Raw genomic sequence first — 17,997 nt, 5'->3', positions numbered from 1 at the left:
TAACAATTAGTATGACAGAACGATACAGTACATACAGACGGACTCGTTCCATGTTAGTAAAATAGTTATTTCACCGTCACCAATTCTGAGCCTTGGTTTGTGCTCGCCTGGACAGAAAACCCCACTCGCCTGGTTTGGAGGCTCTTGATAATGGCATTCCTCAACTTGTATTTTGTTCAGTTCTCAGCGGAGGCAAATGTATACGTTGCTGTGCACGAAACTGGCTGAAATCAAACAGTTGTTTTTAAACGGTAAGGCTAACATATTGTGTTTCACAGAAACAAAATTAGACTCATCTGTACAGGATCCAGAGATTGAAATTGAAAACTACTCAATAGTCAGGAGGGATAGGAACCAGTATGGAGGTGGCGTCTGTGTGTATATACACAAGGATACCAAATACATCAACCGTACTGACCTTAACCATGATGAAATTGAAACTGTTTGGATTGAAATCTTATTAGACAGGGCGAAACCGGTACTAGTAGGCACAATCTATAGACCACCAGAACAGAGTGGGTTTTATGACACACTTGATGGGTGTTTAGCTGGGGTGGAGGGGGTAGAAAAAATTCTTATTGGGGACTGGAACACGGATATGCTGCGTAAATCAGCACCCGTCTTCAAGGCCTTCAGTAGATTTTCTGACCTGCACGGTTTCAGCCAGCTAATCACACAACCCACAAGGGTATGCGATTCGACACAAACCACCATTGACCTCATTTTGACCTCTGACAAGTCCATGATCTCCAGTAAAGGGGTGATAGCATGCGGGTTAAGTGATCATTATATGATTTTCTGTACCCGCAAAAAGCTAAAACAGAAGGCCGGCTGTCACAAAACAGTCACATCTAGAGACCTCAAAACTTACTCTAGAGAGGCCTTTAACCTAGAACTGGGGAGCTTGGACTGGTCAGATGAGCTCAGTGGTACACAGGTTGAAGAAACATGGCTTGGATTCAAAACCAAATTCACAGCAATACTCAACAACATGGCACCGATAAGAACCACCAGGGTTAAAAATCGCGCTGAGGCATGGATGCACACTGAAATACTGGCCGCTATGAAAACCAGAGACAAAAAATGCTCTGAACTTCATAAAAGTCAGACAAAGCTTTCCAAAAGCTCAAACAGTGAACTCCAAGCCCACGTGGTTGAACTAAAAATCCAAAGAAACAGACTAAGAAATGACGTAAACACCATGATCAGAACCGCAAAAAGAAATTTCATCAACGACAAAACTGAGGAAAACAAAAACAAACCCCGCGAACTTTGGAAATTACTCAATAATCAACTAGGCTGCAGTAAAAAACTTAAAACCAGATTCTCAAACATAAACATAAAGACGGACAACACGCTCATCACAGACAAGCTGGATGTAGCCAATTACTTAAACATCTTCTTCACAAACATAGCCACAACACTGGTAAACAAACTACCCTCCCACTCAGGGCATTATGGGGTAGAACACATAGTAGCATACTACAAAAACCTAGGGGTCCACAAAGACGACTTCAAACTTGAAATGGTAACAACCGATGAGGTACTCAAAAAATTGAGCGCCCTCCAACCTAACAAGGCCACTGGCCATGACAACATCCCCTCCAAATTCCTCAGAGACGCAGCAGCCGCCATCACCCCAGTCATCACACACATAATAAACCTCTCTATAAAACAGGGGCACGTCCCCAAGGACTTCAAAATTGCGAGAGTGACCCCTCTACACAAAAAGGGCAGCAAATTAGACCCAGGCAACTACCGCCCTGTTTCTATTCTTACCTCCATCTCGAAAGTCATGGAGAAAATAGTCTACGAACAGGTCGAAAAGTACCTGGCGGAAAAAAACCTAATCTACGAATTCCAATCTGGCTTCAGAACGTCCCACTCCACTGACACATGCCTCCTCTATTTGAACGACCACATCAAACAAGAGGTGGACGCTGGCAAATACTGCGGCATGGTCATGCTGGACCTACAAAAGGCCTTCGACACTGTCAATCACTCCATTCTAATGGACAAGCTAAAAGCAATTGGTTTTGATAGCCTATCAGTGAGCTGGATGCAATCCTACCTGGAGGGGAGAGAACAGATGGTAGAGGTAAACGGTACTCTATCCCCCCCCCTCACAGTGAGCTGTGGTGTTCCACAAGGAAGCATACTAGGACCGCTACTCTTCCTAATTTATGCAAATGACATGTCGTCAGCCTGTGACTGCAACTTGTTCCTGTTTGCGGACGACTCAGCCCTGCTGGTCTCTGACAAGAACAAATTGCAGGTTGAAAAAACCCTCAGCACGGAACTAGGCAAAATCTGCATATGGCTCGCTGATAACAAACTATCATTACACATGGGCAAAACAGAGTCCATTCTCTTCGGTTCAAATAACAAACTCAGCAAGACCGACGGCTTCTCAGTTACAGTGGGTGACAATATTGTCACAAGGAAAGACGAAATTACCTACCTGGGTTCCATCCTAGAGGCAAATCTTTCCTGTGACAAAATGGCATCCAATGTAATAAAAAAAGTCAACCAACGAACTAGATTCTTGTACCGGATCTCCTCTCTGGTAAACAAGAATACCCTGAGGACTCTGGCAGGAGCACTCATTCAAGGGTACTATGACTATGCGTGCACCTCATGGTACCAAAGCACCTCAAAGGCGCTTAAAACAAAATTACAAACATCACAAAACAAACTGGTCAGACTACTACTTGACCTGAACCCCAGAACCCACCTCACCCCTGCCCACTTTGCCAACCTAGGATGGCTTAGAGTAGACGACAGAGTACAGCAACTTGCAATGGGCCTGGTCTACAAGATACACTATACGACCGGGGTGCCCATGTACATGTCAAAATACTTCCCAAAGGTCAGTGAATACCACAACCACTACACCAGAGGAAGCTCAACAAATCATGTTAAACCCAGATTCGGCTCAAACAAGGGACTAAACACGTTTCGCAATTATGCCACAACAATGTGGAACGCCCTACCCAAAGCTGTAAAGGAATGTGAATCCCTGCCCACATTCAAAACCGCCCTTAAAGAGCACCTACGGGAGGCTGCAATTCGAAACTGGCCACCGTAAATGCCCAAAACCCCCACCACCTCCTAATAGACAGTCTCCTCCCCACCGCATGTATATATTCCCTCCCCGCCGTATGTATATTCCCCTCCCACCCACCCACCCCCTCCTAATGTACAGTCCCCTCCCCATCATATGTATATACTCTGTCAGGATCTAGGGGTAACAGTACTGTATATTTGAATACCGCCTATGTCACAAATGTATCAGTACTAAATACCTATATGTCCCTATGCCATAAATGTCATGTATGTTATGTATGTCATAAATGTCTATATGAATTGAAAATGGGGGACCCTGATGGAAACAAGACAAACGTCTTTCTCAGGTCTGCATCCCCTTAACAATTGTATGTATTGAGCCGTACTGTATTGTACCCATTCTGCAATCTGTTAAATAAAGTTTTCATTCATTCATTCATTCAAACGGCAAGTCGAAGGCAGACTGGCTTGTGGAGGGTACAGGTTCTGGCGTTGGAGCCTTGCACTTCAGTGCTAAGTACTTGAATTGAAATAAGCTTAACACGGCGCCGGCATGGGACCCAAGCTGGGTGGTGGTTGACAATACATCGTTGGCAATGTCTGTCCATTTGTCCGCTCTATCCACTTTTCCAGCTGCTGATATAAAGCAACAAGTGCACTGTTTTACCTCTAGGACAGGGGTGGGCAACTTTGTATATGGTGAGGGCCACAAAATGTCCACAATCAATCTGGGGGGCCGCATTGTTTATCGGCAGTCCCGCCAGTAGTACCCCATCACTCAAATAGCCCTAATAGTCACAAGGTATATAAACAATTATAATTTGTTGTAACTTTGTTTTTATTCCATTTCAAATGCATTTAGTAATGCAATTTCAACTTTATGAATTTATAAACAGCTGAATTTAAACGTATTGCTGTGTAACCCCAAATATATACAATAATAAAATAAATGTATGAACTTAAAGCCCACTGCTCAATAAACACAAAGCAGCATTCCTGCTGCATTTCACTACAACAGTAAATCAAAAGTGCAATAATAAATGATTTTGTTAAATGTATAAACTTTTATCCTGCTACTAAACAAAACATTATAACACTGAAATGCATGTTATGGATATGACGCACTCAGGAATGTTTTGTTTAGTAGCAGGATAAAAGTGTATACATTTAACTAAATCATTTATTATTGCACTTTTGATTTACTGTTGTAGTGAAATGCAGCAGGAATGCTGGTTTGTGTTTGTGTTATTAGTGTTATCTGAACACTACAAAAGTAAACAAGTAAAGTGCAAGTAAAGTAAAGTGCAATACTACATGCCTCCCATTGACCCTTTATCAAACTGGCATGACATTCACCCTCGCCCCACAGTGGGTCAATAATGGTTATAATAATAATAATAATAATGGTCCCCTCTCTACACCTCTCCATCATCTCCCCCCCCTCTCTACACCTCTTCATCATCTCTTCCCCCCTCTCTACACTTCTTAATCATCTCCTCCCCCCCCCCCCTCTACACCTCTTCATCATCTCCTCCCCCCCCCCTCTACACCATCTCCTCCTCCCCCCTGTCTTTAATGAGACACTTGTGGTCTCTCTTGTTGGCGCACAATGGCAGGAATGTCAACTTCAATGTTTGTGCATGCAATCTGCATCAGATGAAATAATGTTTCATCCGACAGCCTGTTTCTCTCCTTTGACTTGATGTGCTTCATGTTTGAGAAATTGCTCTCACATATGTATGTGCTCCCAAACATACTGGCCATAGAGAGGGCAAAGTCCCTGAGGAGTGGGAAGCGGGGCTCAGGTAGCAGTTTCCAAAACGAAATTCCCCTCTCATTTCTCTTTGCTTGAAAAAAAGGATCTGACTGTAGCTCGCACAGTTCAAGCTGCAACGGTGGGGGCTGCTCTGACACCGTAGCGGTGAGGGGGCCGGCAAACAGCGCTATCCGTGACTGCATGCCGTTGAAATCTTCAAAACCGACCATTGAATTGCATTTGCAGTGTTTCAATGTCGCTCCTGTACTTTCCGACGGCTCAGCCATCGGATTTCTGTGTGTAGCTGCAAGTCGCCATAATCAGTGTCCATCTCTTCCAAAAAGGAGACAAACTTTCTATGGTTTAGTGACCTGTTGCCTCCACGAATTAGATTGGTAACCTTGGTAACCAAATCCATAACATGGCTGTAGTAGTCAAGCTTCTTGGCACAGAGAGCCTCCTATATCAGATAAAAAAAAATAAAAACGATTTAACGACTCTTGCATATAATTTGACTACACTCGACTCGCATTGGTCATTATAGTGACCCACAATAGATGGAAATTATGTTAGCGAACTTACCTGATGTATAATGCAGTGCAGCATTGGACACTCAATGCCACTCTGCCTTAGAAGCCCGGCGAATCCTGTGCGTTTTCCTTTCATTGCCGGTGCTCCATCGGTAACAACAGCCGACAGTTTATCAAAAACCCCATATTGCTGCACGGCACTTTCAACAGCGTTTCATATGTCCACACTAGGGCTGACCCCTATTAGTCAAATAGTCGACTAATCGATCGAAAGGAGCCATAGTCGACTGCCAACTCTTCTTAGTCGAATACAATACAAAAAAAATAAATAAAAAAAAATAATAAAAAAAAAAAATAAATAAAAAAAATATTATATATGTATATTTTTTTTTTTAATATTGGCCTGGGGCCGCATGGAACGTCGGTGAGGGCCGCATGCGGCCCGCGGGCCGCCAGTTGCCCCTCCCTGCTCTAGGAGCACGTCTTCAAATGTTTTTGCACCCACTCTGACTATTTTAGGAGGCACACCGCACAAACAAACAATGGTTACGGTGCACACATCCATGTTGACACTGTAGCTCGCGGCCATTTGCTGGAGTCTGGCGCTCTCTACTTGAACAAAGGGCGCTCTACAAAATGCGTATTTTTTTCCGCCAATAGAAACTCATAAAATAAATTGGGTCGCACATAAATCTGCAGGGTCGGTCGGCGACCGGAAACCAACCATTATTTTTGTTAGGCCCTAGCTTTCCACTGAATGCAGTGATCTTGTTTGCCAGGTCAGGTAGGTATTTATCTTTGCATTGAATTGAATAGAATACTTTATTTATATGTTTGCAGAAAAAAAATCACATGACAGTAAGTACAAGGTCAACTAAATAGGATTAAAAAACCCAAGAAAGCCAATGGCTTGTTTCAATTGGGGTCCTTTTGTAATCAATATCAATTCATATTACATTTAGTGACAAACAGACAGACACTAGTCTACTCTAGTTTAGAGTAGACATGACAGATACTAGAAGACAAAAAATATCAACATACCTTGAAGCTGAAGGTTTAATTCATTCAGCTTTCCAAAGACATCGCTGAGATAGGCCAGTTTCATCAGAAATTGTTCATCATTGAACTTGCTTGCAGCTTCTTGCATGCTCTTCTCCTCCAAGAACACCCGAATCTCCTCTCGTAGTTCAAAGACTCGCGACAACACCTTCCCTCGCGAGAGCCACCTTGCCTCGCTGTGAAACAGCACTGCAGAATGGTCAGCTCCCATCTCCTCGCTCTGTCTTTGACATATTTGCAAAACAGCAGATCTTCACTCAGTGACTGGGAATTTACAAAGCGAACATAGGAAATAAGCAAACAGTCTTTATTGCTGTCAGTCTTTGACAAGGCAACACGCATGTCATCCTCAAGGCTCAACTTGGCCCTATATTTTGTTTTCAGAGCTGTCATGGATGAAAAGCCAGCTTCACACAGATATGTGGTTCTGAAGGGTATCAACACCTTAACTGCTGCATCATGAGATACTTGGTACTCAGCACCACACTCTGAAATTAGCTCTCCAGGTGGTATCAGATGAGATTTCAATTAGTTCTTCCAAGAGTTTGGATGGAGATGTGTCAGGAAGCTTTGTCTCAATGTTGTCTGTAAAGGTTTTTTTTATCCAGAGTAACTTGGTGATCCTTTTCTGTGTTTTATTAAATAATGATTTTCAGATTTTGAGAAATGGTCAAACTTATCCAAATATGGTATTTTCACGGAGAACAGTGCAGATGCAACAGATGGCACTTTAGTGAAAATTTTCTGTAATAAATTTTTATTTTATTTTACTTTCTATTACACTGCAGGAAGGAATGGCAGCCTTGAGGAAATGGTGGATTGCTGTTGTCTTTCTGATGAGCAATGTGACTGGAGCTGTCCCAACAACCAGTAAGTCAACCTTTTTGTTTAATCAATATCATCATGATAGCTTTGATATTTGTTGTTTGTCATTATATGAGCATCAAGGTCAACCTGGTCACACATGCTGTGCTTGCGTGTTCCAGATTCCCTCTGTGACACAGGATACAAGTTGAACGGAAATTATTGCTATCAGTTTGGAGAGGATCTGAAAACCTGGCAGGAGGCCGAAGACAACTGCACCAGCCAGCACGGACACCTGGCCAGCATCCACTCTCGGGGGGAGCTGGACTTCATCAAAGGTGAGTGAAGGATTTTAGAATGAACTGATACAAGATATGAGATATTCCTTTATTGATCCCCTTGGAGACATTCAGGAGTCATAGCAGCATAAAGGGAGGGGTGAGGGCAGGTAATAGTAGAAAGACATAAATATAGGTAATGCAGTTTCTTCTGAATATGAGAAACTGTGTAAACAATATTATTAACTCTGAATATAAAAGTATGAGTGCACATGCGGGTCTGTATGCCATATTGGTTATATTATTTGTTACAATAAATATAGGCAATATTATTTTTTTTATCTCATCTGTTTAGCTGCAAGGGCCCACATGTGGACCCTTTTTAGGATGATTTGCCCACCGACCCCTAACAAGTAACATGTTTTTCTACAACTCCAGTTCAGACCTATGTTACTCTATTTCATTAGCACTAAAAAAGTGAATTTTCTTTCTGGACTCAGAAACGTCAGAATGTCATCTTTCAAGGCGGTCAGGTGGCGTAGCGGAGATTGCGCTTGTCACCAATGCAAGAGGCTGCGGTCTTGACTCCCGGAGTCAGCATTGCTCGAGGCTTGGGCTGATCGTCATACTAACTCGTTTGGCTGGGTTAGGGGGAGGGCAAGTCGGGGGTGGTAATCTGGCGCTGTGGACAGCGACGCCTACAGGTCAGGTATGGGCGAAAGGCAGGAATTGATGAAGGCAGCGTGACCTCCCACACGTTACACTTCACCAATGAGAGACCTCGCTGCCAGGTGAAAAAAGAGTCACTGGCTGTCGCCGCATGTGTCGGAGGAAGCGTGCGGATGACTTCAGGGTTCCCTTGCACCGACCAGTAGGAGAACATGCGCACAACAACCAGGTAGGGGAGGGGGGGAATCGGCACAACGACTAAATTGGGACGGGGAGAAAAACAGAGACAAATCTAAGAAAGAGAGGATTCAAAAATTATAAAAAAAATTTAAAAAATAATGTCATCTTTCAAAAGAGACCAGGCTCATGCAGGTGCTATAAGTAGTATGTTGTTTTGGTTTGCAAAAAAAGTATGCAGTCCACAAAAATGAAAACTAAAATGGCCACTTTTGGGGGCGCAGGTTAAGAGGTTATATACTATGAGTATGAGTAAAAGTAAACAGTATACACAAAGTACCCTAACTGGTGATGATGTACGTCATACGTTGTAGTCCGTGCAGGTTTTGGTGGTTAAGAGTCAGACACACTTAGTGGTCAGACGTTCCTAATAGTGCTGTAGTAGATTTCCTAACAGTGGTCTTTTGTATCTGCAGATCACATGAAAGTTACCAGCTGGATCGGTTTGAATGACATAGCAAAGGAAGAAGACTTTGTTTATACAGACGGATCTCCTAATGTAAGTGACACCACATCACTGTATAATACGGTGTGGAGTTAGACAAGAAGATACATACCGTTTTCTTCTCTGTGCATGCAGTAGTAGGAAGACGTTGGGAACTAGGCTAATGGAGGAACCTACTTCCAGTGACTGACACTAAGCTAGGCTAACGGTGCGTGTCTTCCTACTCCTACTGCACGCACAGAGAAGAAAACGGTATGCATCTTCGTGTCTAACTCCAGGGTAGATGCCAAATAAGCTAATTTCCCAAAATGTTCTGTTCTTCAGACATCAGATTAGAGACGTCACTGTGAGACGATGTCCTCTCTGTGTCCCTCAGGACTTCGCTGCATGGAATCTTGGCCAGCCGGACAACTGGAAGGACAACGACCTGGGCAAGGAGGACTGCGTCCACATCAAATCAGAAGTTGGGGAGTTCAACGATAATTGCTGTACCGAGTCCATGGGATTTATCTGCAAAAAAGGTTGGATTTCTTTTGTCTTTGTCTTCCTGTGCCATTTTTTTAATATATTTCTATCCTCTTTGCTCCTCCATAGGCGGGGGGTCAGCAACCTTTACTATCAAAAGAGCCATGTTCCCCCCTCCCACAAAATAAAATTCACCTGGAGCCGCAAAACCAATTTACTTTAACTTATGAATACATGACAATTTGCAGATGATGAATTCAGTTACATATATTTCAAAGCTCAACAAGTCACATGGTTAAAAGTACTCTGAGTCAGATCATTATTCTGTCTGGTAATTCAATTGGTTCTCATGGTGCTTTTTTCATTATGAGCAAAGTTTTAAAGGGGACATGCATTATAAATGGCTTTTTCCAGTATTTAGCATTGTATTATAGCAATAGGGGTTAGTATCAATGGGTCTGTGTCTCTAATTACCATATTGACTCATCAGTCTAGTCTCGAGTTCACGAGATCTTCCCTCACTCAACTAAGCCGTTTTGATTTGACTGTATTGCCGACGTGAATAGGGTACTTGTAACTGAGGGGTTACAAAACCCTGACTGTATTAAAGATTGTGATAGATTAAACCACTACTACATATTATTATTACTTGCCAGACAGTACAGTTAATTATGGCAGACACTCAATAGACGGCACGGTGACAAAGAGATATCATTTACAGTATTTTATTATTAATAGCAGATATACAACTGATAATTACTGGGTCGCTCTTTTATGGCAAATGATATTAGAACGTCAGAGTATCAAAGTCAGTGGGAATGAATAATTCCTAGGCTAAGTATACTAGACCGGGACGCTGCATGGCGTGAGATGGCGATATAGGGGGGCAAACGAGGGTATAGCTGGAGACTGGTGATTTCCTCCCACAGAGTAGTAAGCTCCAGAGGAATGAAGAATAGACTGATACTCCGGCTGGTCACTTGAAAAAAGGGGGTCTCATACGGATCCGGTCCTTGTAATCCAAGTGCTCGGTAGCAGGGTAATAGCTGTAATCCAATGCCCGATAGCAATGATGATAGCAAGCCAGCTTCGTCCGCGAAGCTAGCCCGATGTAGATCTTCAGGGTAGTTAAATCCAAACGACAATGGTATTAACGATGCTCTTCTCCACGGTACTACGTTTCCACAAGTCACTATAATCCACCAACAATGGTTCTACAATATCAAGGTAGTATCTAAGGAGCTACTAGTTATCCGTAACGATACGCCGCGGTAGGTTCCAATGCTCACATGTCCAATAGTTCTGCTGCTAGGTTCACCTCGTGTTCTGATCCTAATTACGTTAAGTCCACACACACTTGCTAAGGTTCACACTAGTTACTAAACGAACAAACTGCTTGTTACTGCTGCACACCGAACGAACTGCTGTAACGTTAGATTCACACTAAAATGACGAACTGCACAATACGTTAGATTCACACTAAAATGACGAACTGCTGCTGTTTGCGCCTTCCACAATATATATACTTAGAGTGCTTTCTAGGGCGCAACCGAACCACTTGCCCGGAATCAATGCGCCCGCTACGGGCATGTCCGAACTTGTCTGAACACGTCTTTGAACTTGTCTGGGGGCGCGAATGCCTGGCGCCGCCAATGCCAAGGGCGTTGTCCAATGAGGAGAGCGAATAATGCTATGATTCAAACGGAGGCTTAAAGGGATATAGCTTATATATATAAATAATATACAAGTTATATAAAACAATAAAATGTAGATTCTCAGTGTTAATCTGGCCCTTCACAACAGTACTGATTTGCATAACTAACCCCTCTATGGTTGACAGCGACAGCAGAGCGAGTGGAAATATCTTCACTTCCTCAAACAGAGCGAGGCAGAGAGAACGAGAGAGAGGGAGAGAGGGGAGCTTCTGTCGGGGAAACAAACACACACATTCATACATTGTTTTAACACATCCAGTGCCAAGAACGGCGAAAGTCGTTATTGCCCGCCATGCGTTGAACGCCAGGAACGATCAATATTTAATTTTTTCTACCATGGCATTCATAATTCATCCAGCCTCCCTCCGGGAGCCAGCTGGACCCTGTTCTGGTATTTCAACTCCTCAATACCGCTGCCTGGTGGCTGGTCGGGCGAGTTACATTCACGTAAAAACCGGAAGTGGCGGTCGGTACGTCAAGGAAATCCCTCCGGCAGTCAAATCTTGTTACGTGGGTCCAGACAAACACTGTAGTGCATTTGGATCGCTTCCATAACTCAATAATCGATATGATTTCAGCGTTTATTGCGCCATACAAACCGGAAATGGATCTAGGAGATCGGCGTAGAATAATTGGGATCTTTTTCCTCCAGTATCATCGGTGAATGGTAAGAGGACACTAACGTTATTTTCAACCCGATTGTGTATTTCTTTGTTTGCAAACAGTCTGATCAATATATCAACCCATACTAAATAAAGCTGTTACTGACGATCAAGTTATTATAAACGACCCCCCCCCTCTTTCCTTCACGCATGATGAAGCATAATTTATACCGATCATATACATTACTTTTTTTAATATAGCGTGTATAGGAAAGAAACGCCAATCGATTATCTATCATATGCGTCAGGGCCTATAACTCGCCTTTTTTTGGAATTACTGCAGAAAAGCTTAAAAACATACTTATATACTAGACGCTATTAAAGCAGGCCTGAAAACCTACTTATTTCAAAAGGCCTTTGATTGCTACTTTTTCTTGTGATTTTTTTTCTTTCTTGTGCTGTTGATTTTCATTTTCTGTTTATACTATGTTTTTAACTATGTTCTATTTTTATTTTATTTTTATTCTGTATTTTATTTTATTATTATTAACCCATTCTCTGCCACCACTTTGATCATCCTAAACCATCCTCTGCCAGCACTATTTGTCTATGGAGATGTTCACCTTCTTTGCAGGGCTATAACTTTTTAAATTGTATTGCTAAATTGACATTACTATGGCCCATTCAACATCAATTATCTATCGTTCAGGATGTAGGAACGTTTTACTTTTTCATTCATAGATTCATACGAAAATACCGTCTAAATAAATATGTTTTTATCGTTTTCTGCAGTATTTCATAGAACGTGAGATATAGGCATAAATGCATTATATTAGATTATCAAATGCAGTTTGATACCGATCCATGCTATATAAAAAATGTCAACTGTACATGGTCCTAAACGTCATGACTGATCATCTGCGGGTTAAGGGAGGGGGGAGGGGTCATTTATAATTCAATGACCGACGTTAAATAATTTATGTAGTATGGGTGATATATTGATCAGAGCAGTTTGTATCGAAAATGATAAAGAAAAACGCTGAAACTCATGTCAGTCTCCTCGTAGCGTTGGACGATGAGAGTGGAGCAAACAGATCCCAATTATGGGATGTTGATCGATGCGATCCATTTCCGGTTTGTATATTACTAATACACGTCCAAATCATGTTGATTATTGAGTTATGGCAAAGATCCATATCCACGGTGTCTGTATTGAGCCCCGGGACGATAAACAAGTGGCCAGACGAAAATAGGGGACGGACCGAGCTCTGACGGGCACTTCCGGTTTGGCAACTCGCCGATCGGCCACCAGGTGGCGGTATTGAAGCGTTGCAGAGTTGTGATGGCTCAGACAGCATCAGCCAAGACTCCGTGGGTGAAATATGAATACCATGACGAAAATATGAAATATTGATCTCAAACACGCCTTACGGCGTGATTGGCAGACAACGCATGGTGGAGAAACCCGCCTTAAAGGGGAGATGAAGCAGTGAACAATGTGGTCCTAGTTTGTTTGTTGTGTACCTTGTGTAAGACAGGGTCCTATAATAAAATTTGAAATCCTGCTTATTTGTCTAAAAAATCAAATATAATTTCCCTGTTTTTGCCATGGGCGGCGCCATTTTGTTGCTGACGTCACAGTGTTGGTTTGGTGTATACACTGCTGGGTAGCTGCATAGTAAACATGGATTGTTGGGTCAGTCAGTAAATAAAATGTGGCCTACAAAACAACAGGACCGCATGGTTCTTTTTGTATTGCTCCTGGCTGTTCAAACTTTTTTTACCATGTGAAAGAGAGGAAAGTTGGTTCATTTCCACAAACTACCAGTGAAAAAAACAGTGGAGATCTTCATTTCCTGTCCAACAGGCTGATCACGCCGCCTGAGTGCAGCCAGCCAACGTGCAAACAACACTGTTTTTTTCACTGGTAGTTTGTGGAAATGAACCAACTTTCCTCTCTCTTTCACACGGTAAAATTAGTTTGAACAGCCAGGAGCAATACAAAAAGAACCACCGCGGTCCCGTTGTTTGGTAGGCAACATTTGACTGACCCGCCAGTCAATGTTTACTATGCAGCTACCCAGCAGTGTATACACTAAACCAACACCGTGACGTCAGCAACAAAATGGCGGCGCACATGTTCATAAATGCTACATAAATGGACATTACAAATAGTTTTTTCTTAGAAACGCCTTATTTTTATAACGTGATTTTTTTCTGTGGTTTATCTAAATACTAATTTGATGCTATGACTATGTGGTTATCGCTATGCTTCATCTCCACTTTAACACGTGATTGGCGGAGAATGGGTTAATAATTATTTAATTTTTTTATTTTATTTTTAACTGTTTTAACCCTGTAGCACTTTGTGATCCTAGTGAACAAAAAGTTCATTACAAATACAATCTATTATTATTATTATTATTATTATTATTATTATTATTATTATTATTATTATTATTATTATTATTATTATTATTATTATTATTATTATTATTATTATTATTATTATTATTATTATTATTATTATTATTATTATTATTATTATTATTATTATTCCACACCATTTCGGGACAAAGTATGGATGCCATCGGGCTATCAAGTCGAGGCACCCCGTCCTTTAGCCCCTGGACCAAACCCACCACCCGCGTGACTGGCACGTAGGCGGGGGTAAGGCCAACAATGCGGGAGATTACCTGTCCCTGTGTCACGTAGGACTCCATTGCTGGGAAGAATGGGCAGACACTGCCCGTCTCTCTCACAGGACGCCACGTCATTAGCGGCTGCGGCGGCCGCCATGAGCTCGGGGAACAAGGCAAGCAACTCCCCTTGCCTACCTCCCTCCACGTCACTCGCGTCCCTCACGTACGGGAGGCTGCCTCGGGCGCCACCATCCAACGCGGCAGATAGCTGGGCATCTTGTCTCGGGGTCGGAGGTTCTAACCCAACCCTGGAGTACAAGGGACCCCAAGGAGACGCAACACTCCCTGCCACTCCCCGAGGGGGAGAGTGATACGTCTCTATTGGGCCTTCGAACAAGAGAGCTCTCGCCCCCTCCATGTAATCCTCAGTCTCCATCGGAAATGGAGACGAGGCAGGAGAACTCTCGTCCGGCTCCAGCGCAACATCAAAGCCAGGCCGTTCGCCCTGCTGCTCGCCGCCTTACGACGAGAGCGAGCCGAGGCTGATCACCATAGAGATACAACTGTTTTCTGCCTAAGCTGATGATCACCACACAGTCCATAACACACACACACACACACACACACACACACACACACACACACACACACACACACACACACACACACACACACACACACACACACACACACACACACACATACACACACACACACACACACACACACACACACGGAGGGAGAGAGAGATCGGCAGACCAGACCTCAGCTTAATTTTTATTCATATCTTGCTCATTACTTTCATTCTCATATTTGTATTGACATTTATATTACCCTGCCTGTGCCTCCCTCTGCTGCTATGACCCCTGGATTTCCTACGGTGATTAATACATGTGTGTGTGTGTGTGTGTGTGTGTGTGTGTGTGTGTGTGTGTGTGTGTGTGTGTGTGTGTGTGTGTGTGTGTGTGTGTGTGTGTGTGTGTGTGTGTGTGTGTGTGTGTGTGTGTGTGTGTGTGTGTGTGTGTGTGTGTGTGTGTGTGTGTGTGTGTGTGTTATGGACTGTGGTTTTGATAATGATTCTAGCAGCTGCATTTCTTATGAGTTGAAGACTTTTCACAGTAGAATGTTGTAGTCCATATCATTTATTACAGTAATCGAGTCTGGACAAAACAAGCATGTACTATGGTTTCAGCATCAGACACTGTTGACAGAATCCGGCTATAGGGCGACAATAATGTGGTCAAGAGGCATGGTTTCTATCTTTAGCCTTTAACTGGCGTGGTTTATTTATTCACATGGTATGAGCAGCAGTTCTAGAGTTCTCCTCTCACTGAGAGGCTGGGGGGAAAGAGGTAGAGTAGGAGGAGACATCTCTATTTATACTCGCCACCTGGTGGTGTTCTTGAGTGGCTCCGCCTAGAGCGCCCTCTAGTGGAAACAGTTATATATGCAGTTATACAGTTAATAACAATCCTACATAGAACCTCTGACTTCAACAGACACAGTTAACCCTTGTGTGGTGTTCTGGTTTGAGGGATGTTTAACTACGATAAATGATACAATGAGTCATATCTAGTCAACTATGTGCCTTCTAGAATATTACGATCATCTACTACTGGTCTATTTGAAGGTTCCAAACCACAGCCTAAAGAAAATCGTGGACGCAGCCTTCGCAAACTATGCACCAAAGTTATGGACATTAGGGAAGCTAGATCTCTAAATATCTTCAAAAATAAGCTAAAAACGTATCTCTTCACCATAGCCTTTTAATAGACTCCACTGCTGATTGTACTGACACTATTTTACTCTGTCCATTCTATTTGACTGTTTTATTACTTTTATCACAGGTTCTAAACTGTCAGGTATCAAACTATGTGAGTATCAAGCAGGAAGAAAGACTGTCAGGTTTTTAAAACTATGTGGACCCAGACCTAGAACTGCGCCCTGAGGGGGAGGTTTGAAGGGTCAAAGTGGGTATCAAACAGGAAGGAAGACTGTCGGCTTCTAAACTGTGGATATCAAACAGGGAAGGTTAAGACGGTTTTAAACTGTTAAACAGTCATTCAGAACTACCTTATTGCAATGCACTATTGCATAATTTTACTCTGCCCATTCTATATTACTTTTTATTACAGGTTCCAAACTGTATGTCTGCACTTTATGTGCTCATTTTATGTCTATTATATTTTACTATTTGATTGCACTATTTAGATCCTAATGTGAAAAACTGTGATTTTATATGTCTGCACTTTATGTGCTCATTTTATGCCTATCTTTTTCTGTTGTAAAGTACTTTGAGCTGCAATTCTATGAAAGGTGCTATACAAATAAAGTGTATTATTATTATTATTATTATTATTATTATTATTATTATTATTATTGGTCATCAGCCTTGTCTCATTTTCTGTGAAGAACATGTAAAGAACACACTGCACCCCTACACATCTATCTTACATACGTGGTGTAACTGGACCCCAGACTGTGGAGATTGTTGATGAAAACAAGTAAACATGGTAGAAATGTAACAAAAAGGTTCACTGTGTTCCTTCACTGTCTGCTTCCACCTTGTTTCATTCATATTTTTCAAGATAAACGTGATTTATTAAATTAATGTCTCGATTATCATGGATTTTCTTTTTACAGACATCACATTTGATCACAAAAAAACAAATATCACTTTTATTCATAATTTAGTATATGCCGTTTAAATTGCTTGAAATTTGAGATAAAGTTAACATATGTCATCATTTTTACATACATTGTTATGGATTTATTGTTTTAAAATCCCAATAATAATTTATGTCCACCAGAGTAACATAAATGCAAACACCCTACAAGGGTTAATACTATAGAGATCAGATGTTTTAAATATTACGAAGATGAAATAAGGCCATTCTGGTCATATCTTTGACGTGTCAATCAAATGAGAGAGAAGGATGAAAAAGCATGCAGAGGTTTTTAATGGTGGAGCTTTCTGTGAAATAAGACAATTCTCACATTTCAGGGAGGTGGCCTTAAACATACACCTCAGTCTAGGAGGCCAACAATTATCACCTCAGTTTTATTAGTATTTAGGAGCAACACATGTAATGACAGGCTGTTTTAATTACAGATAAACCTGCCTCTAAATGTAGTCGTTTCTCTCTTGTTTCTGTGCAGAACGTGATGTGAGGTTGGTAGGAGGCAGTGGCTGTGCTGGGACACTGGAGCTCAACCACCAGGGAGTCTGGAGACCTGGATCCATGTGGAGGAGATGGACCATGAAGACAACAGCTGTAGTGTGCAGACAGCTGGACTGTGGCTCTGCTGTTTCAACAGAACGGAGGCTTGGTTCTGTTTCTAAACAACCTGTGTGGAGGGTTCCTCTTGATCATCTTACCTGTTCTGGCTCTGAGTCTGCACTGAGGGAGTGTAGCGGACCGTGGGAGTCTGGTTCTTACTATAACACCCTGCAGGTGACCTGCTCAGGTAACTCTAAACACTAACATCACATTCAGCTGCTGATCTTTACAGGCTCACATCTCTGTCTAAAAACTAAATATACTTTATTAGTAAGTATTGTGTTACGTTGTAACACAGTAACACAGCGTTACTTGGATTAGTAACCAACTATAATATAATTTCTATTTTGGAAATTGTAAAGTCTTACAAAGTTACTGGGAAAGTAATACAATGACTAAGTAACGTGCTACTGGCCAACACTAATGATACGTGTGAACTGGACCACTG

General features: G+C 42.1%; 1 protein-coding gene across 1 annotated transcript in view; it reads left to right on the top strand.

The window, feature by feature from the left end:
* Nucleotides 1–17,997, top strand: part of LOC311247840 (CD5 antigen-like) — a 36,204-nt gene that overhangs the window by 8,994 nt on the left and 9,213 nt on the right. The window contains exons 4-8 of the mRNA XM_084338832.1: nucleotides 7,200–7,281; nucleotides 7,398–7,553; nucleotides 8,816–8,898; nucleotides 9,221–9,365; nucleotides 17,428–17,736. Of these exons, the coding sequence (XP_084194958.1) occupies nucleotides 7,200–7,281; nucleotides 7,398–7,553; nucleotides 8,816–8,898; nucleotides 9,221–9,365; nucleotides 17,428–17,736 (775 nt within the window). The remainder of the gene's footprint in view (nucleotides 1–7,199; nucleotides 7,282–7,397; nucleotides 7,554–8,815; nucleotides 8,899–9,220; nucleotides 9,366–17,427; nucleotides 17,737–17,997) is intronic.

Source organism: Notolepis coatsorum, assembly GCF_963971535.1.
Source record: "Notolepis coatsorum genome assembly, contig: SCAFFOLD_392, whole genome shotgun sequence".
Classification (NCBI taxonomy): Eukaryota; Metazoa; Chordata; class Actinopteri; order Aulopiformes; family Paralepididae; genus Notolepis; species Notolepis coatsorum.
The sequence above is the reverse complement of the archived record's forward strand: the minus strand, read 5'-3'. Positions and strand labels throughout refer to the sequence as shown.